The sequence below is a fragment of the Lates calcarifer genome, linkage group LG19, assembly GCF_001640805.2.
Source record: "Lates calcarifer isolate ASB-BC8 linkage group LG19, TLL_Latcal_v3, whole genome shotgun sequence".
NCBI lineage: Eukaryota > Metazoa > Chordata > Actinopteri > Centropomidae > Lates > Lates calcarifer.
In genome coordinates, this window is record NC_066851.1 from 12,519,512 (window position 1) to 12,546,779 (window position 27,268).

Sequence of the window (27,268 nt, forward strand, 5' to 3'; positions counted from 1 at the left end):
TGCATATATCTATAACAGTTAATCTCCAGTAAATGATTTCCCACTTAGACTGATAATTAACTGACATGTCACAAGTCATTTTTCAAGAACCAATTCCAAACAGATGTGACAATTCACTGCCTTTCTGTCTTGTGATATTAAACTGGACATCATTGGATTTTGGACTGCTGGTTGAAGAAAATTGGATTAGATTATGTTACTTTGGGCATTTTTGACCAGTGTCTAGCATTTTTTAGACCAAATGATCAATCAGTAATGAAAATAATCTATACTTGCAGACCTAAACAAGCAAGCATGTACCACAGGACAAATACAGCATTCAACAACTCACTCTGTGTGAATTCATTATTCATTAATGTGGAGAAATCACTGTGTCACCTGTTGCATTCAGTACTGTTTTTTCTTTTTTGCTTGGCGGTCCAGACTTTCACGCTCACACAGTCAGTGTGTGACACCCAGCAGCAGTTCCCCACTGTGCCAAGCATATAGATGAAGATTCAGTGGTTGATTTACAACCTCTTAGTGCTGCAGTTTAATTCCTTTGGCTTTTATAAAGTCATCTGTCTAGTAGATTTCTTTATTTTTAAGGGTGACGTTAAGTTTTAATTATGGTTTCTTGCTATTTATTTGTAGCAATGTAAGAGATGTTGGATCAGACATATTTTGAGAGTTCTGTTAAACAGTGGCATTCAAGAACTGTAAGTTTAAGCTCAGATAGTCAAAGAATGTGCCTTGGATGATATTTATTGTAAACCCTGATGGTTATATTGTCTAGATATTTAACAAATAAATGACTTCTGATAAGTGCCTGTCAGAGCACAGTCAAATACATGTTGCTGAGGTCTTTCATTTGTGTTGATATGTACCACCATCCACCGTCCTTAACACTGATTTAAATGTGAAAATACCTGCCAATAACTAACTCAACAGTTTTGTAAAACATTTTTTGTTTAAACATTAAACAACGAACACAAAGATTTAGTGCATTTAGAAATCCACAGTTCACATCACAGTTAAAAGTAAACACAAGACAGTCCTATCAGTGCACATTAGTAACAAACTGTCAAACAAAAGCTACAGTGTATCGACACCCAAATACTGTTAACTTATTAAATATGATTAAAAGTGCTTGCATGATTAAAAAAACAACTAAAATCTATGAAAATAAATCCTAGTATCTCCATACAGTAGCTTATTTATCTCCTTCTCTGCTTTATGGTCACAGGTCAGAAACTCTCCATAATGTTCCCTTAATTAGTCAAAGTCTTTTCAGACTGAGTTCACATGAAAGAGTGCAAAACCAGACTGAGTCAGTGCCTAATGATTTGGATCTAAAGATCAATCAGCTGCACTGTGACCGATTTGTCAATTGTACGTGTGATACAAGAATGAGCTAAAACTCAGTAGGTCCTGGTAGTGTAGAAACATACAAACATTTTTGTATCTGTGATAACTGAGTCTGAGAAGCTGTCTAACTGGCTTTGAACATGTCTGCGCACCTTGCAGTCCTGTCTCCGTTCTCAGATGACTGGGTTAAGGGCGTCATAGAGCCGATGCACCGCCAGCTCCACCATTTCTCTCAGAGAGTCGTCCTCTGTGCATTCGTCCTCGTAGCACACCGCCTGAGGAGGGAAGAGAAAGCCAGTGAGAGAGAGTAAAAAGAAAACAACACCAATACTGCAATAAATACATTATTTTGTGACTTAGTGAGTCAGGCTGAAAACTTCTCACCCTCGTTTCCAAGCAAATGTGAACCGTCTTCCCGTCTACTGTCACTGAGATGTTTTTACCATCACTGAAATCCACACATTCTCCTCCAAACATGTCCCTAAAGACGGAGGGGACAGAAAGAGTAGAACTCAGCGTTAACATAGTAAGTGTTTATCTGAGGAAGGTAATTTCTCTTCAGGTTTTATATTGTGCTCAAACACAGTTTCCCATGTACACAAGTTAGTACAGGTGTACTGTAGCACTCACTGCAGCATGACTTCTAGTCGGGCTTGGAAGACGTCCATGTCCATAATGGCGCTCTGGGTCTCCATGACTGTTAATGAATAACAAAGTGAATCAGTGAAATCATAAAACCAAACTCTGTGGCATTAACCAGACACAGTGCATTACACTTTATAAGTGATAGGATAACAGGAAATGGGGTTTACACAATTCCCTGCAGTTAAAGAAAACATTCAAAGCTAGAAGTATGGATACATGTTGGACAAACTGACCTTTCTGAGCCTTTGGATTCGACTGGACTTCCAGCACCACAGTGGTGACAGCATCAGCGTACATGTCATTTAGGGGGTTGGCTATCCACTAAAACAAGCGAGAGGGTAGTTGAGTTGTTGTGGCATTTATAGACAACAGATGCTCCTCCTTACCTCTGGGATTCATAATATTTTTTGTAACATTTTTTAAAAATAAATCTTCTTTAAACCAGATATCTACCACACATCTGTACTTCCCAGTATATATTCTACCCAACTTACAAGGTCTAGTAATGATTTCATTACATTACATTACAAATCTAATGTGGTGCACTTAAACACTTTACTTATCAGAGACTGAGTCAGCCTCAACAGAGCAGAGCAGCAGCTATCCTGCACCAGACTAAGTGTTGTGACCACCCACCTCCAGCAGCACCATGCCGACCTCGTGAGTCAGAATAATATTCTTAAAGAGCTTCAGAGTGTTCTTCTCAGTTCCATCCAGCTCCTCCACATCACCTGAGGCAGAAAAAAGAACAGTAAAGATGGGATAGTACTCAAATTTAGTGACAGTTTGCAGAAATGGAACAATAACATACATTTCCAAAAGTTTACATATAATATTTATCAAACTGTAAAATGACTGGTCACTCAACATTTCAGGTCTTACCGGTGAGGTTCCTCAGATGGCAGACGAGCAGTGAGTAAGGTCCAGTGAAGGGGATGGCCTGGGTCTGTTTCACTGTGCTCATGGACAGCTCTGTGTACGCTGCAAAACACACACATCAGCACTGTGCACAAATTCATACAGAGACTGTTGTCGCTTTGAAGTTCCCTGGTGTAGGACAACAAATCTGTAGCAGATCTGTTGCTGATTTCAAGAACTGGAAAAAAACTGGAACCACATCAGTTAGGTTTTGATTCCCAGAGCCCTGACTGACAGGCATTAACACTACTACCAGTGCAGTACCAGTGAAGAATATGGGAGAGATACTCACTGGACAGGTCAGAGGGGTTGAGGATGTGGTAGTTGAAGTTCTTCTTCACCAGTATTCCTGACACCCTCTGACCCTGAGCACACTTCTTATCAGCCAGAGAGCCCATCACCTGAGAGAGGGAGCAAAGTTCAGTTAGACACTAAAAACAATATAGTGGCTTCAAGCCATAAGAAGTTCATTTAAAGCCTTAATAGAGAGGAAAGACTAGACAGAGACAGACAGGCAGTTGGTTGACCTTGGCCAGTTTCTCTCCTCTGAAGTTGAGAGTGACAGCCTCTGTGTTGCGAGGGTTGTGGACTTCGATGTGAACCTGGTCGTTATCCTCATACTCCCTGATCAGTGCAGCCTTCAGACGGGCCATCTCATTCTGCTCCCCATGGACCAGGATCTGAGAATAAACAGACAGGAATCAATTTGCAGTCAAGAAAGCTTAAAGCATTTCTATTTACGGCTCGAAAAACAACTGATTATTGTCTTTTTCTCTTACCACGTGTGGTGGTTTGAGCGCCCTGATGAACTCGCTGGTCTGCTGGTAGTCTGTGTGGGCGGAGAAGGAGATGTAGTCCACTGACATCTTAAGCTGCAGCTTCTGTCCCGACATGGTGGTGATCTCCTCTGGCTCAGACATGATGTGCTGCAGAGAGAACACAATGACACAATATAAGCTGATGTAGTTACATATAACCATGAAAACACTTCACACACACACACAGTCTACTCCTCTGTGGCGTGCTCTGACCTTGGCCAGTGTCCCCTCCACACAGTATCCAGCGATGATGACTCCGTTCCTCTTATCAGTGCACCAGCTTTCAAAGAGCTCTCTGGAGAGCCCGCTCTGCATCATACCTGGAGACGCCATCACTACACTTGGACCGATGTCATCAAAATGATCCATGCTCTGGAGAGAAGAAGACAGTTACAGCTCTTCAGCAGCTTTCAGACTACAGATACGCAGTAAGAGTCTGGGTATCTGTAGAACTCTCTACCTTGAGGTTGCTGATGTGCTTGAAGACAAAAGGGTTGTTGATATTTATGGCTTTGCGGATCTTGTCGTTCATTGCGTTGACGTAGGTCTGGTACACGGCCATGCACTTCTTGGCCAAGGATGAAGCGTAGTAAATGGGGATGTCGTGGAGTTCTGGGTGGTTCTGCCAGTACTCATCTAGAGGGAAACAGAAAAAATTAGGAAAAAAGTAAAAAACATTTGCATCGAGGCTAACAGTGTTGTTGGATTTCTCACCTAGGATGAGCAGCAGTTCTTGGGCCCGTCCCAAGGCGAACACAGGAATTAAACAGCGACCCTCTCTGTTGACAATGTCGTGGACTGTGTTGCAGAACCGAGCTTCACGTTCCTCCCTCTTTTCATGGATGTGGGTGCCATAAGTTGACTCCTGCAGAGAGGAAAAAACACAGCATCTACCATGTGTCTGATCCTCTGAAGATTTGTTAAAAAGACTGTTTAATATGAATTCTGAAATCTAAACAAGATGCATTTATTGCATACTATTATTAAGATGTCAGGTTTGACACTGGGGATCTCAGCTGCCATCAGATGCCTGTCTTCTTGTCGGGAGAAGTCTCCTGTGTACAGCAGCTTTAGAGGGAAAAATGAGAGTTATTATGCACAGGAAATATAGACAGATAATATAGACATGTTCACTATCTTGTGATAGTTGAGGTTGTCACCTTGACTCCAGCTATTTCAATCATGAACATAGCAGCTCCCAGCACATGACCGGCATGGTAACACCAGAACTTGATTCCAGCGACCTCTTTGACCTCATGGAAGTTTATGGTCTCAATCTTATCCATGCTCTCCTCCAGGTCTGTCTCAGTGTACAGCATGTCATCAGCAGAAATGTTGCTGCAACAACACATAAAAGAATTAAGTTTCATTATAATCCAGCAGAGCAGAGTGTTTCCTGACGAGATAAGCACTGCTGCTCCTACCTGACTTTGACATAGTCCGACAGCAGCCAGCGGTAGATAGCCTTGGTGGCGTGGGTCATGAACGTTCTGCCTTTAAAGCTGGTCTTTTGAAGGAACCAGGGCAAAGCACCACAGTGATCCAGGTGGAAACTAATAAGAGGGCACATCAATGTCAAATGATACATCCCTGCTCAAGAATATAATCAAAATAACTTTATTTGACCAACACAGAACAAGCAGAATCCCAACACACCATCTACAATTTATTCAAAATAGACAGTACAGAACATAAAAGAGAGGAGGTAAGACTCACTGGCTGATGAGCAGCAAGTCTATCTCAGCCGGGTCGATCAAATCTATGTAGGGGAGCGCGTCCATTCCCTCTAAACCAGGGTGGATGCCACAGTCCAGCTATAAAAACATAAACACTACTTTATTTACTTCGCCCAGGATAATCCACTCAGTATCAGTACAGCTTTCCAGACCATTCAGACTATCCTGTGTATATGAAATCAACACGTGACACAATAAATAATAGCAGCAAATATATTTTTTACATTTAAAAAAAATTAAATCTAGAGTCATGTACATGCTGTATGCATAGGGCTTTAACTAACAATTATTTATGTTTTTTTTTTAACAGTATTTTTGTTTCAATTAATGGTTAAGTGTATGATGAAACCAAAACCCATAAATATTCCATTTAGGATGCAGGAAATCCTCTCATTTGAGAGGCTGAAATCAGAGAAATTTCCCTCTCTTTTGGCTAGAAAATTGACAGACGCAAACGATTTCTCGATAATTTAAATGTTTGCCAATTATCGACTGATTAATCGGCTAATCGCTTTAGCTTAAAACCTAATATTTATCTCAGAGTTAAAACGAAAAATATTTACCATAATTTTCCTTCCTTTGAACTCCAGGATGATACATGACCTTCCGACCTCCTGACCAGCACCCCTGTACATGAAAAATGTAGTTTTACATTGTACATTGTTGTAACCCAAAAATATTCTTAATCAATTGATAAAATAATAAGAATCAACTCACAGCGGACGAATAAGAAGCTGGTCACTCTCCTCGGCCGGGACAACCACCTCTACTTTGCGTTTTGTAGCCATGTCTGCTGAATAATTTAGCAGGTAAATTTGAAAACGTAAAAATAAATAGATTCAGTCATAACTGCACTGTGTTTGTTGAATGAATGAGATCGAAAACGGCATACTTCCGGTGGTGTGCCAAAACACCGCCGACGAGAATCAAGAGCTTTGACAAAGTTCCGACTAAGCCGTTGATCTGTTCTTGCTGTAACGAATTCACACGAATAAAAAAAATAAATGTGAAAGGTGATATGACCGTTATAAGTATACAAAAATTACTCTCTATTATCACTCACTTAGCAATATATATTTCCCACATGCAAGTTGGCTAAATATTTAACTAGAGCTACTTTTTTTGGTTGAATATTTCGTTGCGTCGCCTTTAAGTGGTGTTGGGTGTAGGCTGTGAAACTCAAAGCGAAGCCACAGAGTCAAACTGTAAGTAAACAGAAAGCGCGTTTGAAGAAAATTAACTTTTAACGGGGCATTGGGACACACTGGTCACAGTCAAAACAGGTATGTTATACTTTATATAGATGACACTTAATACATGGCGTTTGTGTTCGCCAACGCCCCCCGTGAATATCGTCGGTTTTCAACTTGAGTGTGAAAATGAATACATTTAAGGTGGAGACGGACGGGTGGCTTTTTCTTTAGGGCTGTAAGTTACAGTAAATATACAGAAGCAGCGTTTTCCACTGAGCATGTGTGGTTAGCTGCCTAGATACTTAATCAAACGTTACCTGTTGATTCTAGTGTATCTAATGTGTCACGGGGGCTCTATGGGGGCCACTAACAGTTCACAGATCATGGATCCATAGTATAGACACAGCCTCCATCACTAAACCCTACTGTACTGTTACCGGGCTTTATGGAGGTGGAAGACGTTGAAACGCAGCAGGTGCCACAGTTTAACTGCGGCTGTTTGACTCCATTAGCAGTTAATCATGCCTGCTCTGTCCTTAAACTACACGGTTATAAATGAACAGCATTTGAACCAGCTGCTTTGACAAAACCTCAAAATTTACTCAATATTACAAACACCATACAGATACCATTTATTATAGTGTTATAACAGTGTGCTATTGTATTATTAAGGTAATATTTTATCACTCTAATGGTTTTAACAGAACCCAGCTGTTGAATGTGGAGCTACGGCAAATGGTCATAACAAAAAAAAAAAAAAAAAAACTTAAACATTTTTAAAAAGTCGAGCGACTCCTACAAAATAAAAGTATGGTAAATTGAAACTGAAAGTGAAACGTGTCTTGGATTTAGATTTATTTTTTATCCCCATCGTGTACTCACTGTCCACAAACCATTTATGCCTCAGGCAGCAGTGTTGTTGAAATGTCTGACATCAATTTTCATCAGAAAAAGCTGTTTAATTCACACTTTAAATTGGTATGGCCTTGCTAACTAAGTTTTTTAACACTCTTTGCTGAGTTAAAACCAAATCGCCATGGCAACAGACCACAGGGTAAATTAGCTTTCTCATAATAATGCTGGAAACTGGAATGAACTGCAAAACAGACTGAAGTTAGAGACACTAATTTCTCTTTTTAAAGTTCTACCTCTGATATTTGTAATTATATTTGTTGTTTATTTTAATTAGGATCTCTCTCTCTCTCTCTCTCTCTCTCTCTCCTCTCTCTCCTCTCCTCTCTCTCTCTCTCTCGCTCCCCGTCTCTCTGGCTGCATGTGTGTGTGGTGAGAGCTTTGTGTGACTTAATTGTCTTGTGTTTGCTCTTAGATCTATTCTGCAACACAAATGTTGATCTCAGTTCCTGCATAAGTAGAACTTAACAGTCTTAATTTATGTATTGTGAATGGCTGTGCAGCTGTCACAGAAACAATTAGACCATATAATGAAACTAAAGGTGTACACTCTCATTTAGCCATAATTAAAAATTTAGACTACGCTATGTTCTACAGTGAATTATTCATCATCTCTGTTGAGACTTGAGAAGGCAGCCGTGTCTTGTGTTAACACTGTGGTCTGTGACGATGCAGATCGGCGGGGCTGGAGGGGCTGGATGCTGTCGTCATGGTGAAGGATGTTCCGGAAAGTCAAGAAGCGCCACAGCAGCAGCAGCTCGCAAAGCAGTGAGATCAGCACCAAAAGCAAGGTACAGTAAACACACACACACACACATTTATACACACAGAATCACTGTCTACTTTTTGAACTTCAGCTAACACCCCGTCATGGTCTCTGGTCTCTCTGTGTAGTCTGTGGACTCCAGTTTGGGAGGGCTCTCCAGATCGAGCACCGTCGCCAGCCTCGATACAGATTCCACCAAGAGTTCAGGTCTGTCAACGAAGCCCTCTTCCTCCCTCTCTTGTTCTCCTTTCTCCTTTAACCAACTGACTGTTCCACACATGATCACTCAGGTAACAGCGCATCAGACACATGCGTCGAGTTCCGGGTGAAGTATGTGGGAGCCATTGAGAAGTTGCAGTTTGACATGAGCAAGACCCTTCAGGAGCCTCTGGACCTCATCAACTATATTGATGCTGCTCAGGTAAGAAGCTGGAGAACCATTTCAAGTAGCTACATCACCTTTCAGAGATCGAGAAGACGCCATAAACATTCTGCTCCTTTTCCACAGCAAGACGGAAAGCTGCCTTTTGTGCCCGGAGACGAGGACATGATTCTGGGAGTGTCCAAGTATGGAGTCAAAGTGGCCTCGCTGGACCAGTGTGTGAGTAGCTGAGCAATAGAAAAGTGATAAACTGCGCTTGAGACTGAATGCTCATTGATTAGACTCTGCAGTATTGCTGGGTCATCAATACAGCCAAACAGCATGGTTTATGAATTTCAGCATCAGTTCATATTTTTGACATGGTTGCGCACGATCCTGCTGACTCGTATATTTCAGCAATTGCCCCGATGTTCCCTCCACTTTATGTGGACTGATGCAGTGTGAGCTGAATCCTCTCTTTCTTTGGCACTGTGCTGCTCTTTACATCTGAAACCACATTAAGAGAGGATGATTAACTTTACTGAACAGATAGAACACTACAAGAAACGAATGCTTGATCTCATGAGTCGGTAATCAAAGTGTTTGCCTCGGCCAGGACGTGCTGCATCGTCACCCTCTGTACCTGATAGTGCGCATGCTGTGTTATGATGACGGCCTCGGGGCAGGGAAGAACCTCCTGGCTCTCAAAACCACTGATCCAAAACAAGAAGAGTGCAGCATTTGGGTGTACCAGTGCAGCAGCTCGGTAAGTGTGATAAAATAGAAAAAAATAATTTTTTTACAGTTAGGATTTTTTTGTGGGGTATTAAAAATAAAAAATAAAGATCAATCAATATCCTTACCTCGTGTGTTACCTGTTATCTGTCTGAACAGGAGCAGGCTCAGTCCATCTGCAAAGTGCTGTCGGCTTCTTTTGACTGCGCTCTGACATCAGACAAGTCCTGAGGCCGGCGTGAGATGGACGGGACCTGAGATCTGTCCAGGAGAGAAGCAAAACAACTGCAAAACCCAGTAACAGATGATTAGAAAACCACCACAGCTGCATTGTGCGTGCCAAAAAAACTGTAACCATTTCCCTGCTTTCCCAGCTTTTCTCTGCTATCTCTCACAGAGGTTAACTGCAGGGAAAATCCGCTCTGCTCTTCTGTGTTGCTTGGCAGGAAAACATGATTCAAGCCTTTGTGTTGATGCAAAGTCTCATCTTAACCCAGTACGTGTTCGGTACGGTCACCTCCCTGCCATTCTCCATTTAAGACAGAAACACTGTGAATTTGTCTGAATCATTTCCCCTGGAATTATTTTCTATACCTCACTTGTTTCTGACCTTTCAAAATAAAGTTAAGCGAAAAAAGTAAAGTTTAGAAAGGAGGGAAATGGTTGCAGGAAAAAAAAAAACAGTGCACAGTTTTTAGCAGCATAATGTAATTGAATCCTATTTAATATAAATTATGGTACAAAATAGTGCATCATGCTGCATCTCCAGCCAGCTGCGTCAGCATATGGGAGACATTAATCAGTGGAGAAACACAGACAACATTTGACAACATGCACACGGTTTGGTTCCACTGAAAAATATTTTTGTGTGTCTTTTTGTGTGTTTTCAGTATTGGTACAACAGCAGTCACTGTTTGACTGGAAGGTACGTTACAAAGAGGCTTTAACTTTTCCCCACACATCACGATATTCTGTCACTTGTAAGTGAGGAATTGTACTTTTTTAATGACTTTATTTTATTTTTCTTTTACGCTGCAGTTTTGATACCAAAAGCTTGATGTATTTTCAGATTTGTTTAGTCCTCGTTTTTGCGTAGTGATTAAAAATGCATTTACTTCATTAGCTTTGCTGACACCGGAGAAATCTTGATCAGTTGTGAGTAGCAATAGAAAGACTTTGTTTACATTTGTGGTACTAACTTGACTTCAGCTTGTATATATCAGTAACTCATGGCCCCTCCATGTTGACCTTTGTCCAGTTAAGACCGGATTGACAGTGTGACAATGAGGTAACGAAAGAATATAATCTGGTACAACAAAGGAGAGGAGGAGTTTATTTGATAAGTATTTTACGGATTAAAATGTCTTTCCTCCTTTTTATCTCGGTGTCGTCTTTACTTGTCTTTTAATCATTATTTATTGTCGTTTTTGCCTCAGTGATGAATGCTATTTTTGAAGATACAGACATAGAACATCATGTTTTCTCTCCAGTGCATTCTGAAACATGGATGCAGACAGGCTGACACGTCGGCCATTAGAGGGAGCTCTTGTTACATCATGTGACTTTTATTTTGGCAAGAATCACACCAGTGAAACAGAGTTATATTTTTAAAATGCAGGTCATTTAGCAGTAGTTTAGTGCGTGAAGATCTTAAGACAGAAATACCCTAATCTGTGATGTGCTGCCAGCAATAATTTAATAAACATAGGAATAATTATTTGCACAAGAAACAGACCAAAGCTTTGTATTATTTCATATTTTATTATTCCAGTTTCATTTTCCCATTTTCTTGCACAATAGAATTAAGATTTGATGCAGTGATCCACAGACAGTTAATGAGAATGAACTTGAGTTTATTTTCCCAGTAGTGTGTGTATTTGTGTTTTCAGTACACACACACACACACACACACACACATACGCACAGGTCCAGCTGAGGTTGTATCTGTAACTGCTCATCACCACAGTGCATTAAAAGACGTTTACTGCCCGGGTTAACGCTGCTCCCCTTTTGTTTGTTTTTTTCTTCTTCTTACATTTAAATATTAACAAAACAAAACCAAATCTATTTACATGAATAGATTATTAAATCTTCCTGTTTTCCAGTGAGTTAATATTAAACATGATGAAGAGAGTGTATCAGCTGTGATTCTCTTCCTGTCATTCACAGATCCATGGAAGGCTCTGGTTTCATGTTAAATGCCTCAATATCAACATTATGAACAGTGAGAAAGTTGCTCTGCAACCAAAAATGAAGTTAATTACATTGTATGTTTTAGATTTATTTCATAACACTATAGATAAACTTGTCTTTCTACATAATGGAACCCCAGAAATGTACAAATAGGAAAGGCTTAAGCTGTAGGAAGGATATTCTCTTCTCTCTGTGTCTGGTTGTAGAGAGAGTGTCAGAGATAGGGACTTAATTTAGCTCGTTTGTGGAAAAAAAAAAAAAAAAATCCGCCTGTCAGAGTGTGACTGCTCTAAAAGGCAAAAGGAAGCAACAAAAGTCACAGCTAACTCCTGCTTTTCATCACATTCCTAAGCTTTTTTCTTTTATTTCCCCTTACTTCCATATTCTGTCATTCTCAGCTTATTCTCTGCAGAGGAAACACACAAACACAAACACACACTTCCTATTCCTCTAATAAGGCAGATGACAGGTGAAGACAGCCTAAGGCGTCAGACTCGACATAAAGGTAATTATCGGCTGCCACGGCTTCGGTCGGTGTCATCATTTGACCTCAAACAGTAACGGAGGAAGAGCTTGGAGTGTTGTCGTTGAATATTATCCTATGTTGGTAACAAGCTGAAAAGAGTGTGTGTGGAAAAGCTTTGGTGGAAGGTGCGTGACGTAGAATTCATTTGCAGCTCTGTTACTCTGTACACACATGTGAGACAGTGGGTTCTCCCAGGTGTGATGAGTTGAAGGTTATTTTTCTTTTTTTTCTTTTTACATGCAGCATTCCCCCTTTTTTCAATGCCAGTCTGTCTTTAAAATGGGGGACAGGGGAGGGTGCGCCCTTAGGTGCAGCTTCTAGCACATTCTGGGGGTAGGGGGGTTGACTTAGCACCATTAGAAACACCTCCACACACAGGAGGGCTGCTATAGAGTTGGAAAGTTGCATCTAGAAGCAGGAAGGCTTTTAAAAATCGCTCATGCACAGAGGTGGAATGTAAGCACATTGAGTATGTTCACGTGTACAATTGTTAGTAAGTTAAAATACATTGCTGTTGTCTCTCAGCGTTGTCACTTTAAGGACTGTTTATACTTTGCAGCTGAACAGAGAACAGGGAGAAATGAATACTGTACATACAACCTTCATTATGACACGTCGTCTTAATGTTGTAACAAGGATAAAGACAAGGAAAGTGCATTTATTGCGAGAGGTCATTCACTACAATCATTGTTTTTGTGTGTGTGTTTTTTTTTTTTTTTTTTAATCTTAAAGAGTCTGTGTCAAGAACATTAACAGCAAGCATTAAAATCACATAGTCCCCCATGAGTCCGCAGTGACACCCAGACTTACTGGCGCAGAGTCTGCTGGGGTTGCCCTGACGACGACCGCACAAAGTTGCAACCAAGGTGATGATACAGCAACGACACTTTGCTGATGATGCCAGTGAAGATGATGACAATGATGACGACAAACACTGGGACGACAGTGGGTGTTTCGTGGGCCGACGAGACACAGACGGGTGAGGGAGGGACGCCGCGCCCACTGGGGAGTAACACTTCCTGAGACCCGGAGGTGCAGCTTTCAGTCCGCGATGAAGTGTACAAATGTAACCGGGAAGGCTCCTCTTCTCATCGGGTCGCCTTCGATGTGGCCCAGCTGTGAAGGAAGGAGGCAGAGGAGAGGTCAGAGGGCGTTCAAGAGCAGCTACGCCCCAAAATACTGGATTTTCAGAGTGGTAGTCAGTCTTGAGTCGGGTGTAATTTCACTAAGACACCAAACTTTTGACACGTCTCTCCAAAGTAAGTCAACTACAGAACATATACATCACTAAAACACAAGTAAATGCTGAGACTGGCTAAAGAAAAGTTTTCCAGTTAACTGTGCTTTTTGGTTGAAAGATTCAATATTGATTCTTGAAACTCTGACCAATCTTTGCATCTGCACTCTGTCTTTGTTTATATGTTTACATCTGCACTAAATGTTGTGTACAGAGTGTGATTACTAATGATAATAAATGGTAGAGTTTGGGATATATAATATATATATATATATATATATATATATATATTTTTTTTTTTTTATATAATAATAAACGTTTGATATAAAATGTCTACATAGTGGAAACTGATGTTTTACAACAGACTGAAAAAGGATATTTTGTGGGATAAACATAAAAAATCATTTTCATTCATTATTTCATTTCAAATTAATAATTTAAATCAACAGACGTTTTTCAGGATAATTTAGGGCAGGTGCTTTTGTATTTTTGATGACAAAACAAATCTACCTGTTCTAAATCAAGGATTTCCAGAATCAAAATTGAATAACTGTAGATCAGTGCCAACACCAATCCTTACTAAGCACCGTCTACAAAAGGAACACATGGAGTAGACTTACTAGAAGAGGCTAAATCACCACAGCTATTTCAGTAATACTTTTAAAATGACTTTCCTGTATCATATTACCTTAAAAAAGAGGAATGTACTTATTATGTCCAGCTAAGTCATTTTAAACATCTTCTATACCTGAAAAAAAAACAAAGCTAGGACATGTTTCAAGGCTGAAAGTGAAACATGACGAGTCACTGAAGAAAAAAAACAAACAGAATAATAATCATTTGTGTTATCAGGTGTTTTATCCAGTCAGATCTGGGTATAACTGATGAAAATGCTGCTTCTACAAACAACAAAACATCCTTCAATTTCTTTTTGAGTATTTCATGAGAAAGAAACTCAAAATGAAACTTCGCCACTTGAGTCATGTACTGGGCCTGTTCTCCAGCTAAGAGCCCAATTTAACTTCCAACTAAAGCAACAGTGACACTCGCTATAGCCGACTTCATCCCCTGTTTGTACAGCCTCGTTACTGTGCTTTCATTTCAAGATCTGAGACGCAAAAAGAGTGGTAACGCTTCTGGTTGCAGGACAGGGAGGAAGCGCAGTGGGGATCTTGGAGGATCTCGGGGTGGGGTGAGGGAACTCTGGGTCCATGCAGGGACACAGAGGGAGATAGTGACTAAATACGGTCATATCTGCAGAGGCGGCTCAGATGAAAACAAGTTGCAGCTGGTTGACGTTCACACAAGGGGCTCCACAGAGGAAGCAACAGCAGGCGGAAAAAGAGGAGGAGGAGGAGGAGGAGGAGGAGGAGGAGGAGGAGGAGGAGGGTATCAGCCAGAATGAGGTCATGGCTTTTTTGCTTTTAGCTGCCATGGTTACTGAGAGCATCCACATGGTGAAAATGGGACCAGAGTGAGTTGAACTGGAAGAGATTTGTGTTTTAATCTCAGATCATATGCAAGTAAACAAACAAACAAAAAAAAAAAAAAAAAAACCCCACACTTTGAGTCCTACAGCGTGGGAGATACTCACCCACCACTCCTGGTCCTCCTCACCGTCCACCACGATCACCTCGCCCTCAGAGAAGGTCAGCTCGTCCGGGTTGTCGGCTATGCAGTTGTAGATGGCTTTCACTCGCTTCGGCCTCTGCTTCTGAGAGATGACACGAAACAAAACAGGTTTTGCAAGTGTGTGCAGAAAATATTCAAAATGCAGCAACACAGTCTCGTCTCTTGTTTCTCATACTTTTAGGATGTTTTTCTAATCATTATTGGAAACAAAAAGTTACACAGGGAGAAGATCAAGTCGGTGAGCGCCCTCACTGTACTGTGTCTGAGGGTGCCGTATGTTGTACAGATTGTAAAGTCCTTTAAGGTAAATTTGTGATTTTGTGACTTTCAAAGGCTGAATGCTCTACAAGTTAAGCTGGTTTGATAAAAGACCTTAAAAAACCCCCGATTCATCCGTGATCCATTTCTGAATGCAGCAGCACAGGCTCCGACACAAGGGTACAAAATGAAAAAGCTGCTATAATCCGATTCTGACTGATTCTCCACTGGCTGACAAACTAAAAGAAATGTCATTGTTATTTGTGAGCTGTGAACGAGTCTCCTTGCGTGAGCCCAGAACAGAGTGTGAGCACAGGAAAGAAATTTACTGCCTAAGTAGACGCTGGAAACACTGAGACAATAGGTCGACCCCGCACAGGAGGGAATTACACAACACTTGTAACGGAATAAACCATGACTTGTTAAATCAGGAGCCAGTGATTCAGTACAATAATATCAATGAATAAGCACTTTATACTCAGCGATATCTGGATGATAGTGACTGGAAGAATGAGGGGACTCACTGGGTAGGCCTTCCTCGGCATGGGGGCTGGAGGCAGAGACTGACCTATGGAGTTCTGGGGGGATCCTGGCACTTCCTTAGCTGGAACAGGAAGAGGAAATTATATCACGACAGCAACTAAACTTTCCTCGTTTTTCCACAGAAGAAACAGGATCTGACAGATAGCAAAAACAAACTTGTGCTTTAACTTCTCTGGACACTGGTCAGACACAGATTAGACGGAGCTGATATCACGCCTCTCTTATCTATTTACTCACCTGGTCTTTCGATAGATTGTGTTCGATTTAGAGGCCCTCTGTTGAAGCTTTTATCATTGCTGGAAAACAAGAAAAGAATGTCAAAAATGCACCCTCATTAACAAAGTGAAAAAAAAAAGACACAGAAATCTAACAGAAAACTCTCCAGTTCTCTAAGACTCTCCACAGCAGATTTATTACAGCAGCATCAGCCCTGCGGGGGATAAAAAGACAAAAGGGCGACTGTGGAGGAGAGTTATTGCTCGTCTGGCTCGACGTGGAGCTTAGCCTGGAAGCTAATGAAGCGGCTAAACCGCAGCCTCGTAGGTTCATTCCTCTTGGGGGAAACAAACAGCACATTACAAAGACAAGCAGCATGATACACAACCCTGAGGTAATGCATGATGCTTCTGTGTATGTTTATTGAATTACATGAATCTATTGTCCTCTAGGTGTAAGTTAATGAAGCTGGGGAGACACCATTAAACTCATTCTGGTCATGTTTTTGTACAATGGTGACAAGTCATTTTACAGCTGCAGACATCTCACATCTGAAAGACTGTGTTTGTGTGTTCTTACCCTGCAGGAGATTTGGGTGGCGCTGCTCTGGACCCCAGCGGTCCTTGGCCTGACTTGGACTGTATGCTCATAGCTTCAAGCTTCGCCACAGGAGGACCCAGACCTGGGACACACAGTAACACACCTTGCTTACTTTAAAATACCATTGAGGTTTCTTAACAGTTTGAAGACATCACAGTGGGCTGTAGCATCACGTGGTTATTTCTGCAGGCCAATAATGAATCAGTTAACTCATAAAATAAACAGATAAACAAAAACAAATCATTGGTTGGTGAGAGGCTGTGAGTCTTCTCAATGATGGTCCAGTTTAGTCACAGTGATTACACTCACAATCACTTTATTTGGAACACCTGTGCACCTGCTTATTTGTACAATTATCCAGTCAGCCAATCATCTGGCAGCAGTGCAGTGCCTGAAGTCATGACTTTGACTGTGGTCTGGTTGTTGTATTGAGTGTTTGTGAAACTTATCTCCTTGGGTTTCCTTCCAGTCTCTAGAGTTTGGAATTTAAAATGGAGCTAAAAACAAACAAACAAACAAACAAACAAAAAAAAACACCAGTGAGTGTCAGTCCACAGGACAGAAACACTTTGTTGATGAGAGAGGTCAGAGGAGACTGGCCAGACTGCTTGGAGCTGAGAGAAAGGCTGCAGTAACTCATAACCAATGCACAACACGTCCAGCCCTGAGGTGGATGGACTAGAGCAGAAGGTTCTGCTCCTGTCGGCCAAGAACAGAAATCTGAGGCTGCAGTGGGCACAGACTCACCAGAACTGGACAGTTCAAATAACCTGGTCTGATGAATCTGGATTTCTATTGAGGCAGGCAGATGGTAGGGTCAGTACTTGGCATCAGCAGCATGAATGCATGGACCCAACCTGCCTTGTGTCAACAGTCCAAGGTAATTATATCTTTATCAATCATTATAATGTTGATTATGTTACCAACAAATGTAAACAAATTGAAAAATTGAAGATGAGCTATTAAGAGACTTTGGTTGGGATTTGGGACCATGTATATGTAGAATTAAAAAAAAAAAAAAAGAAGAACGGCAAACAACTAACTTACTGCACACTGAACTAGAACAACATTTGAATGTGTGAGTTTTTTCACTTTGGAAATTGTCTAGTCTGAGAGGGAAGACTGGACAGAGGTCTAAGCATACCTCCAGTTGAGGTGAGTCTCATGGGGGGGACCGGAGGGTGCATATTGGGGGGGTCTGAGGACGACCTCTGTCGCCCCATTAGGTCTAAAGAGCCGGGCTTCCAGCTGCTGGAGGCTGAGGACTGACTGATTCCTCCCAGACCGGATAACTGGACTGAGAAAGAGAGAGAGGGGAGATTATTAAGAGGGAAGAGAGATGAGAGGAATGCACTGCACTTTGCCAGAACCAGCATCCACTCTAAAAGCCACTTCCATCTGAGCGTAATTGAGAGCGACGTTTAATGGGGAGAGGGAATGTGCAGAATGTCGAGGCTGGGGGCTGCGGTGAGGCGAGGTGGGGCGACACAGCTGGTTGTTTCTCCTCCGCTCTCTTGGCCACACTCCAGACGGCCGCTAATGTTATTAAAGACTGACTGTGGTGGGCCATCACAAACCGGTTTAGCCTAAAGAACTACGATGAGATTTTTTTTTTTTTAAGCAAAAAAGGTTGCAGATTGTTTTTCCCATCAAACAAAAATCACACCTTTTTAAGCAGCTGTCTTTTACATGAGGTTAAATTTGATATCACGAACCACTTTGTTTCAACATGAAAAGAAATCCTGCCCTTTAGATTTGAGATCATTCGGATTTAAGAGGCTTCCCCTGGTGAAGAGGTCAACAGCTTTCTGGACAAGCAGCACATCCATCTGTCTGCAATGTGACTTTTCTCTGCTTCGGTACCCAGAGACATCTGTGTTAAAACAGGTCAAAATGTCACCCAGAATCACAGAGTAATTAACATAAAGGCCTTGGCAACCAGCGACACAGGGCCAAATGAGACTTCACCTTCACAGAGACTGTAGAGCTTAATGAGTTTGTTCCTTTGGGGAATATCTGACAAATAGAATTTCCACAAGACAGACAAAGAGGTCAGACCCAGGTTAGCAGATGTAGCTTGACTGTCTGAACATCTTTTTCATCTATTCATCCATATGAACTTTAACCAGTGAATGTATTTTGCGACTATCTACATTTGCCTTCCACTTTTCTGTGTCTGAGAGATTACCCAGGTTCCTCGGGGGCAGGGGCGGAGCGGAGGTGGTGGAGGGCTGAGGCGGGTTGGTGTTGAGGATGGTGCCATAGGTCTCGTTGTTAACCAGGTTGGGCATGTAGGCGCGCTGCTTGTCCTTGGCGAGGCTGACGGCGTCGCGGCCTCCGGGGCCCAGGTTGGAGTTGCTGCTCGGGGTGTAGCAGCTGACGGGGCGCTCATCTCTGCGATGGGGGCTGGGCTGGAGGGGGCAGGCAAAAGGTAACGTAAGCCTGTAAGGACCGGAGGCGTGCGATAGCATAGTGTGACGAATGTAACCGGTCAGGCGCCTCTCACCTTCTCATCCAGATCTTCGTCACTCTCGATCCAAGTCTTCATGCTGCAGACACCATTCATACTCTACGTGGACGTGGGCGTTGAATTTCCCCGCCAGTGCTTGGTTCAGCTATAAATCCACACATGTACAAACACAGATGACTGACATGGTTTCAGGAAGTGATATGTTTGCAGACATAAGCCGAGTCTAAACATAGTAGGCTCACCAGTTCCTCGCACTGTAGGTGTTTGAGCCTCCGGGCGATATCCAGCGGTGTCTCCCCGGCCTCATTAGCTGGAAGGGGAAAACAACAGAAACGTATAATCACTGTTGTATCCACATGCCACATGAACACAAAGACACAGCCCATTCTCTTTCCTCCCTTTTCACTGCGACATGAGAAATGTGTAATTAGACCGTTTCCCACACTGAACAACTCTCTGCTTTCTCTCTGTCCGCCTCCTCTGTGCATCCATTATCTGGTTGTGTTGTTGATGTCAGAGCGGAGCAGAAAGATTAGTGTTGTGAGAAAGTGTTGCCATGGTCTTTTGGCAAAGCTCGAACCTCTGGGAACTAAACCTGAAGGACTTGGACTGAAGGGTGTTTGTGTGCATGAGAGTGAGAGAGGATGAGAGGCAGTGAGAGAAAAAAATCTGTGAGAGACAGCGGTGGAGGAAGTACACAGACTTTCTACTCCAGTTAAAGTAAAACTACAACAATGTAAAAAGTCCTGCATTTTAAGTATGAAACTAGATATATTCAAAGTATTAGAAATAATAGAGATAATCTAGATAATCTGGGATTAATAACAAATAAACAGCATTTTTGTTGTGGTTGGTCGAGGTGATTTTAATTACTTTAAGTGTTTCATTTGCAAAAACCTGACTAACTGACATCTAAAATCCTTATTTCACTGTGCAATCTGAATATTTCAACCTGTTTTTCATATAATAGAAACAAGTATCTGTATCTTGAAACAAGACAAAATAAAGCAGGTGGTGCCTTTTTGCAGATGTAGTTAGGTTAGCTCAATCTCATTCTCTCCCACCACTCATAATAAATAATACTAAATGAAACACATATTTCTCCATTCTTCATAACTAAAGCTGAGTTTTTATTAACCTATTTAATCAATATTGACATTTTTATTAGCTAAGACATTTAGCTAAGTTTTAATGGAGCAGCCAGGTTTAGTCAGTCATTAAATCACTACTTTGAAACTAGCTAGCAGCTACAGTATCTTGGGAAAGATGGATGTGTTTGTGAACAGATGGTGCAACTGAAGCCAAGTGCGAGAAATAGAAAGAAACAGGAGGAAAGAGGTGGACAGTGAATGCGCCATGACTGCAGTGTTCACTCCTGGTGTGTTTTCCTTACCTATCTCTATGGAGGCCTTCCCCCGCAGCAGCAGTTTCAGACACTCGCTGTTGTCGGTCAGACAGCAGTAGTGCAGCGCTGTGCTGCCTTTGGCTGTCTGCTTATCTAAATTCAAGCTGTCAGGGGACACAGACCGAGAGAGGAAAAGTTTAAATCCCAACACTGGAGGCATAAAATAAAACCTTCTTTTCTTCTGTCCAGCCCCTGTGATGCCCTGGATACATAATATCCTTCAACAAAACACCAACATTTCATATAAGCTTTGTCATTTTTGCAGTTGTGTAGTAAGTAAAATATTTGTACTTAGTTCTTTATGACATTTTCTATTAAGTATAAATCAGATAACAAATTTATAAAAGAGGGAATCTTTCATTAGAATGAAAGATGAATAAATAAATACACAATTAAGCAAATATCATCAATTTAAAGAGGGAAAGGAAGAAAAAAGGAGAAAAAATGTCAATAACCCCTGTCAATACGCAAACTGGTCTTATGTTTGACTTTCAATTACAAGTGTTAAAAGGCATTATTCCTCTAGTTAATGTTTAAATGGGACAAAACTGTCTTTTTTATGGTGTGGTCTTTTCAGTGTTTTCGGCACGCTCAGGTGGACAGCTAAAACCCACTCCAGCGTTTTACATTCTGTCAGTAAAAAATATCTGACGTGAAGCGCGAATGCCTGGTTGCCCTCTGTTGTTTTGTTTACCTGTTCTGAGTGAGGAAGTCGACGATGTGAAGAGAGGTTCTATCCACCAGTCTGACTGCGAGATGAAGGGCTGTCTCCCCTTGTTCCTGAAGTAAAAAAAAAAACAAAAACATTTGCATGAAACCCGTCACGGCGGATGGTGAAGGAGCAATAAAAGTGAACCCCCCCGCCCCGGTGGAGACAAACTACTGGGATACAGTTTCAGTATTATGTGTACTGACGTGTCCGTTGGCCAGAGGTATGGGCTCCATGAGGTCGACTCCCTCGGCGTAGACCTGGATGAGGGAGAAAATGTCTCGAGCCTTCACGGCGTCGCACAGCGTGTGAAGCCGCGACGTCGGATCGGGACACTTCTTCCTTGCGAAACGCTTCTCTGTGTATTTGGCTGTGATGAAGTCTTTCCTCGCCTGCCTGGTGGAGGACATGAGGAGGAAGGTGTTAATTAGATTACTGTGATCAGCTGAGAGTCATAATAAGCTTAAAATGCAAAGAATATCATAAAAGGTACAATACATTGTTCTTAAATAATGTGTTACATTAAGATACACCTGGAATCTGTTACTTCCTGTGGTGGATATTTAGACAAAGGAACCACCACCTACACTTTGAGTGGTAGCTGTGTGTCAATAACCTTGTGTTGCCTCTAGTCCATTTGGATTCTGTTAACTGGAGTTTGATGTTTGTGTCTTTTTTTTGAGAAACAAAAATAAGTAGCTGTCCTGTTAAAAGGAACATGTGTCAAACAGGTGCAGAAAAGCAAACTAAGCCACAGTTTAATGTTCCTCTATGTTATGTCTGCAGCTTGCTCCAACACTTTGTCAGACATGTGACACATGGACACGACTTGAACAGCTGCGCACAGAATCACGTGATCCATCTGCAAATTTGTAAAAAGTATCATACCTAAAATATAATGTGTGAAAATGTGATGATTTGTGATTACTGTGTTTTAGCCCAGAACAGGCTTCAGAACACATGGCATGTATTTTTAAGCATAATCATATCATATAATTGATCATAAACATGACATCTTGATAGAAAATTGGGTGAAATGTTATATTAAGTGCTGATCAGACCTCTTATTTGCCAAACAGTTTAAAGAAAGAATTGGTGATCTATCAGATGCAGAGAACCTGATCAGTGAATGTAATGCGAGTCAAGTGAGAGGACAGGAAAAGAGGGGGAGGAGGGGTATGGGTGTGAGAGGAGGAGATGGGGAGAGATGGAGTGTGGAGGAGAGCGTCAGAGGGGTGACTTACATGTCACTGGCTGGGTTGGGTTTCACCACATTTTCAGCACTTAAACAGGCCTCCATGATTTCATTAAAGCCTGCGTTCCCCACATTCTTGGCCAGCTGTGACACACACACACACACACACACACACACACACACAAATTAAAACTAGTTATACGCCATTTTCTGCACCACATCCATTAATTTAAAAGTCATCAGTTCAACTCGCACCTCTATCAGGATGGAGCACAGACTTCTGTGCAGCCTCATAAACTGCACAACACCCGTCTGGCTGACACGACTTGGCGTCTTAACACCAAGCAATCACGACTGGAAGCGTTTAATCCCGATCGTCCCACAAGCGGTAAATCTCTTCACCAAACGGTGATTAGAAAAGCCAAACGAAACTCTCAGCTATTCTGAGTGAGGAGACTTCCAGAAGTCTCAGAGAGGAGGAGGACGAGGTCAAGGGTTGATGCTATTCACCTTCACCGCTTTCCCGTCCCAGTCTTGATTTACTCTCCCTCTTTCCTCCTCATTACTCCCTCCCCCTGTTCTAAATGCACCCCTCCATTCCTTTCTACTCCTCTTTACTAATTTCATCCAGCCTAAAAAAAAATTCCAGAAAGATCTGTGCAGAAAAATCAATTCAATGGAATGACACAAGCTTCGACAAAAATGGGATGTGAGGTGGTTCAGTGGAGAACACACTGAGAGTGATTTACCAAGAGCTCTGAGGTGCTGAGTACATCCAGAGTGAGCGACTGGATCCTGGAGTAGTGGACTCCCAGCTCCCTGTGGATCCCCGAACACTCTATACAGGTGAGGATGCCCAGGTTGGTGGACAGCCACGTCGGGTCTGAGGAAATGGAGAAAGTAGAAGGTAAATGACACATGAGGAAAAAGAGGGGAGGAATGAATATGGGTGACGCTCTGTCCTTGGGCGAAAAAAAAAGCACTAGAGCAAAAACTAATTTCTGCAGCACGTGAGCCAACTTTGATGTGTCTGCGTGGAAAGCTGTGGGCTCCGGAAATGTAATAGCTGCCTGAGGGGCTTTTTACTATCTCATGGTACACAATGTCAGAGGAAAGTGACCAAGCCGAACTGTGAACAAGTCTGGCCTAGATACGCTGTCTATGGCACATGCAGTTTATTAAAGTCTATACATTTCTGCAGGAGGAAATGTTATGGGACTTGGGAGAAAAATTCATGGGGGACTTCATGTATTTGAGAAAAACTGATTTGAGTCGTAACAGTAAATAGAGCGGATCCGGTCTGCTAGAGTTTTAGCATTTCCTAAATCAGGGACTTAGTGGACCATACCAGTGGTTTTACATACTTTAGCTCGTAGCTATGCATATAAATCACTGCTAACAATTTCTCAAAGCATAGCACACATTTTTAGAGTGATTTCCTACCTGCAGCAAATCATTTCTGTTTATTTATGTCAGAGTCCTGAAATTTGCTGCAAGTGCACTGTAGTGCACTTCTCATTGGCTTTATTTTAGTTTTTATTTATTTATTGTTTTTACAAAGTCAGGAGCTAGGATGAGAAATATTTGCTGTGGGATACGGACTGATGCTGTCCCCATGTCAAGACATATATAAATAATTAATGAGTCTACCATTAATGTTACAGCTGCTGTGTAATGGTTGCAGGTGTTTAATTGATAAATTACAATCCTACAAACAGGCACAATCAGTGAGCTGACATCTTCGCTAAACCTCAGATTATATTCAGTGAAATGTGAAGGACATTGTTGGTAACGGTCATCGATCTATTGGCTGCAGACGTTGCCTGAGTCACATTCAAAGTTTTTTCTGAATATTTCATCCTGTAATAAATTTAAAAAGGCACTGAAGAGGCAAAACTCAATGTACACTTTAGTTCAGTACAATAATAGCAGCATATTAAGGTCAGAATACAATTACAACCGTTACACAATAGCATTAATGGGGTTTGGACAAAACGTATTTGCTTCAGTCCATCGAAATTAGTACATGAAAACACAAGCACACACAAAAATCCCAGGTTCCCCACTGGCACTGTGTTTCTCCTGGGAACAGGAGCAGGTTTTGTGGGGAAATCCTGCGATCACATTTCCCAACATTCAATCCTGGCACGGACCAGTTCAAAAAGCAATTTTTGTGATGTGTTAAAGAAGTGTCTAGCATCTTAAATTAACGAATTGGCGTCCAAAACCATTGCTATATTCTCATGAAATCAAACTCAAAAACATAAACATGTAAATATGGCTGTCATGAGAAAACTATGAGAGTTTGGCAACGTCATGTAACTGGAACAAAATAAAGATAATGAGATTAGTCATTGTGATGGATTATTTATCTCAAACAATTATCACGTGTGTGCAAGTTGATTTTCAAAACATAGTAGAATAAAATGGTAACTAAATGCTGCCTGGAAGGTTGAAAGTCTGCTGTCGACCTGACTTGAGGGTTTGTCCCATTTATCTTTGCCACTCACTGGGTGCCCCGCAGTCGCAGCACACGTCATTTCCTGTCATCCTCTTGACTTCTCCGAGGATCGCCTTGGTCAGCTCCTGCACAATATTGTTCTCGCCGACATGCTGGTCCCCTTTAAAGGCCTGGTTCAGAGCCTCCTCCTTACTGTTCTGCAGCACCGAGATCCAGCTGGAGGAGAGGAGACGAGATGAGACGGGGAGATGTGAGTCAGATAAAAATGACAATAATGAAAGGGAAGGAGGGAAAGTAGAGGGAGGAGAAGGACAAAGTAGGCTGAGAGGTGGTGATGGGAGCGGCCAAGGCAGAAAGGAATGAGAGCAAAAAAAACGGAAGGAGTTTAAAAAAAGCGAGACTGGAGTAAAAATCAGTCTAATGGGCAGGAGGTGGGAGGTAAAGGTGAGGCCAAGTGTCCGACTGGGTGTGAAGTAGTGTGTGGAAAGTGGTTGAGGTGGTAAGCAAGATGCACTTAGGCACAGGCCTGAACACACACACACACACCACACACACACACACACACACACCACACACACACCACACACACACACACACACACACACACAAAGGGTAGGAAGGAACAGGCACTTACATCTGACAGTCCTGGTCGTCCTCTGCCTGAAAGTGATACGTTCTGTCGTCTAAAACAAAAAAGAAAATGAATGACAGAACAGGAGAGAGAGAAAGCGGGAGAAGGAAAGAGAGAGAGGGCGTTAATCACAGAGAAGTGGAGATAAAGTAAAAGCTCAGAGCGACTCCCTCCAGAGGGCATTAAAGTATCCCACTGTCGGGTCAGACTGAGGCTGAACTGCTGTACAGAAAACAATCTCCAGTTTCTGTCTTCAGATGTGAAATACTCATTAATAACCAGGGAGGCAGAGAAGTATTCTTACACCACTGTATCCAAGCAGCTTAAATTATATCTCACGTCCAGTCTCTCTCTATCTTGAAACCAGTGGAAAAACTTTAAATGACCATGAAGCAGTGGTCATTTCCTGTCATCTCTGGCTCCAAAAACACTTAAAATGGGTCATTAGCTACATCTCACAGCCCAAACACAAAGGACAAAAGCCTAAAATGGACTATTGATTGCAAATAAACCATCATGTATATTTTGTGGAAAAGTGTCCAGCTTCAAAAGCGACATTATAAAGGAACAAAACAAGAACTGTTAGGCCACAACAAACAACTATTTCTATCATCAATTCATCTGCAGCTAGGTCACAATGTTGCAAAGGCTGGAAAATGACTGAAACTATTGATTATCACATTAGTGGCAAATTAGTTTTCTGTCTCGTTAAATCAATTATTTGACCAAAGTTTTTGTTAGCTATTATTTCACTCTCTTGGAACTTGCAACTCAATGCTAGATTGAAGTGTGCAGGATTTATAAATATATATTCTTTTAAAATTAGCTCCTCTTTGGTTTGCTGCTGCTGCCTAGAAAAACGGAGCTAAATACAATGAGGCATTTGAGTACAACAACCACACACTGGGGAAAAAAAGAGTAAAAACAACAAGATGAAGAAGGGGACCTAAAAAAATGTTGGCAGAAGTGGCAAATAGTGGGACGAACTTACGCGATATGAGGTCAAAGCTCCTCTTCTCTTCAGGATTGTGTTTCACCTGGCAGGTGAGCAGGTTGAGTTTAGCGGGCGGCCGGTTCGCCTGCCAGAGAGCAAGAGATGAAGCGCAGAGGGGAAGGGAGGGGTGGAGGAGAAACAACAACATAAATGAGCGAGAGTGTTGTGTTTAACTGTATCTGACTGCTGCCGGAGCCAAACGAAACATTTGATAAAGCTGCTCCGTGTGTGATGAACTGCGTTTGGCAAGAGGAGTCGACTGGGCCGGAGTCAAATCTTTATATGGGAACAAGCGGAGTTAAGTGAGGCAGCGGTGTGAGAAGAATGTTAACTTGGGAACTCGGGCCTGTGATCTCCGCCGCTCGTTGTTAATGTATTCATGGCTAATGGGGGAATATAATGACCAGTGAGGGAGAGGGCGTGCAGCCAGGACACTGAAACTAACGTGGGCAAGTAAATGAGGCTGTTCACGTGTGTGTGTGTCCCAGTGTGAGTTTAGAGGTGGTGTTGTTTTCTTACTGTGCCGTGTGAGATGGTGAGGTATCCGTTCTTCGCTGTGCACTTCCTCTTCTGCCAAACTTTCCTCAAACTGCAGCACAGAGACAACAGTGATTAGTATGTCACATACACAGTGGCACAGTACATTCACAGAGCAGAGACGTTTGATGAAATATTTATAATGATCACGTTACAAGTGGGATTCCCATGCATTAGTTATGATACACAGGCTGAGCAGTGTATTCATATGTATGTAATAAAAACGCTGC

General features: G+C 41.9%; 3 protein-coding genes across 4 annotated transcripts in view; 1 reads left to right on the plus strand and 2 right to left on the minus strand.

The window, feature by feature from the left end:
* Positions 1-728: 728 nt before the first annotated feature.
* Positions 729-6,371, minus strand: LOC108888139 (cleavage and polyadenylation specificity factor subunit 3). Its single transcript, XM_018683972.2, has 18 exons — positions 6,182-6,371; positions 6,028-6,091; positions 5,445-5,542; positions 5,153-5,281; positions 4,889-5,066; positions 4,707-4,796; positions 4,443-4,593; positions 4,189-4,364; positions 3,942-4,100; positions 3,690-3,836; positions 3,438-3,590; positions 3,203-3,311; positions 2,875-2,973; positions 2,629-2,723; positions 2,226-2,313; positions 1,978-2,044; positions 1,732-1,828; positions 729-1,622 (listed from the first exon to the last, which is right to left on the minus strand). Exons 1-18 carry the CDS (start codon positions 6,250-6,252, stop codon positions 1,521-1,523), a joined length of 2,073 nt encoding a protein of 690 aa, XP_018539488.1. The 5' UTR covers positions 6,253-6,371; the 3' UTR covers positions 729-1,520.
* A 229-nt stretch (positions 6,372-6,600) lies between these two features.
* On the plus strand, positions 6,601-10,810 carry itgb1bp1 (integrin beta 1 binding protein 1). 2 transcript variants are annotated; one of them, XM_018683973.2, is made up of 7 exons: positions 6,601-6,747; positions 8,245-8,360; positions 8,464-8,542; positions 8,626-8,756; positions 8,844-8,936; positions 9,313-9,462; positions 9,591-10,810. In XM_018683973.2, exons 2-7 carry the CDS (start codon positions 8,289-8,291, stop codon positions 9,660-9,662), a joined length of 597 nt encoding a protein of 198 aa, XP_018539489.1. In that variant the 5' UTR covers positions 6,601-6,747; positions 8,245-8,288; the 3' UTR covers positions 9,663-10,810. The 2 variants fall into 2 exon arrangements, with proteins under 2 accessions (XP_018539489.1, XP_018539490.1); XM_018683974.2 differs by having other exon boundaries at positions 6,619-6,669.
* A 362-nt stretch (positions 10,811-11,172) lies between these two features.
* The window catches only part of asap2a (ArfGAP with SH3 domain, ankyrin repeat and PH domain 2a), a 56,012-nt gene continuing 39,916 nt past the window's right edge, over positions 11,173-27,268 (minus strand). The window contains 19 exon segments of the mRNA XM_018683971.2: positions 11,173-13,266; positions 14,982-15,101; positions 15,802-15,881; positions 16,058-16,116; positions 16,616-16,718; positions 17,781-17,933; positions 18,825-19,047; positions 19,143-19,169; positions 19,171-19,251; positions 19,349-19,416; positions 20,500-20,615; positions 21,206-21,291; positions 21,427-21,616; positions 22,465-22,559; positions 23,165-23,298; positions 24,926-25,092; positions 25,511-25,559; positions 26,499-26,586; positions 27,021-27,090. Of these exon segments, the coding sequence (XP_018539487.1) occupies positions 13,192-13,266; positions 14,982-15,101; positions 15,802-15,881; positions 16,058-16,116; positions 16,616-16,718; positions 17,781-17,933; positions 18,825-19,047; positions 19,143-19,169; positions 19,171-19,251; positions 19,349-19,416; positions 20,500-20,615; positions 21,206-21,291; positions 21,427-21,616; positions 22,465-22,559; positions 23,165-23,298; positions 24,926-25,092; positions 25,511-25,559; positions 26,499-26,586; positions 27,021-27,090 (1,984 nt within the window). The 3' untranslated portion in view covers positions 11,173-13,191.

Excerpts from the sequence above, each read along its gene's own strand:
- itgb1bp1 (XM_018683973.2), top strand. The coding sequence starts at position 8,289 with ATGTTCCGGAAAGTCAAGAAGCGCCACAGCAGCAGCAGCTCGCAAAGC. Across the intron at positions 8,361-8,463 it reads AGATCAGCACCAAAAGCAAG|TCTGTGGACTCCAGTTTGGG; the intron begins GTACAGTAAACA and ends CTCTCTGTGTAG. Across the intron at positions 9,463-9,590 it reads TGTACCAGTGCAGCAGCTCG|GAGCAGGCTCAGTCCATCTG; the intron begins GTAAGTGTGATA and ends CTGTCTGAACAG.
- LOC108888139 (XM_018683972.2), bottom strand. The coding sequence starts at position 6,252 with ATGGCTACAAAACGCAAAGTAGAGGTGGTTGTCCCGGCCGAGGAGAGT. Across the intron at positions 5,543-6,027 it reads TCAAAGGAAGGAAAATTATG|CTGGACTGTGGCATCCACCC; the intron begins GTAAATATTTTT and ends ATGTTTTTATAG. Across the intron at positions 4,101-4,188 it reads AGCACATCAGCAACCTCAAG|AGCATGGATCATTTTGATGA; the intron begins GTAGAGAGTTCT and ends TCTTCTCTCCAG.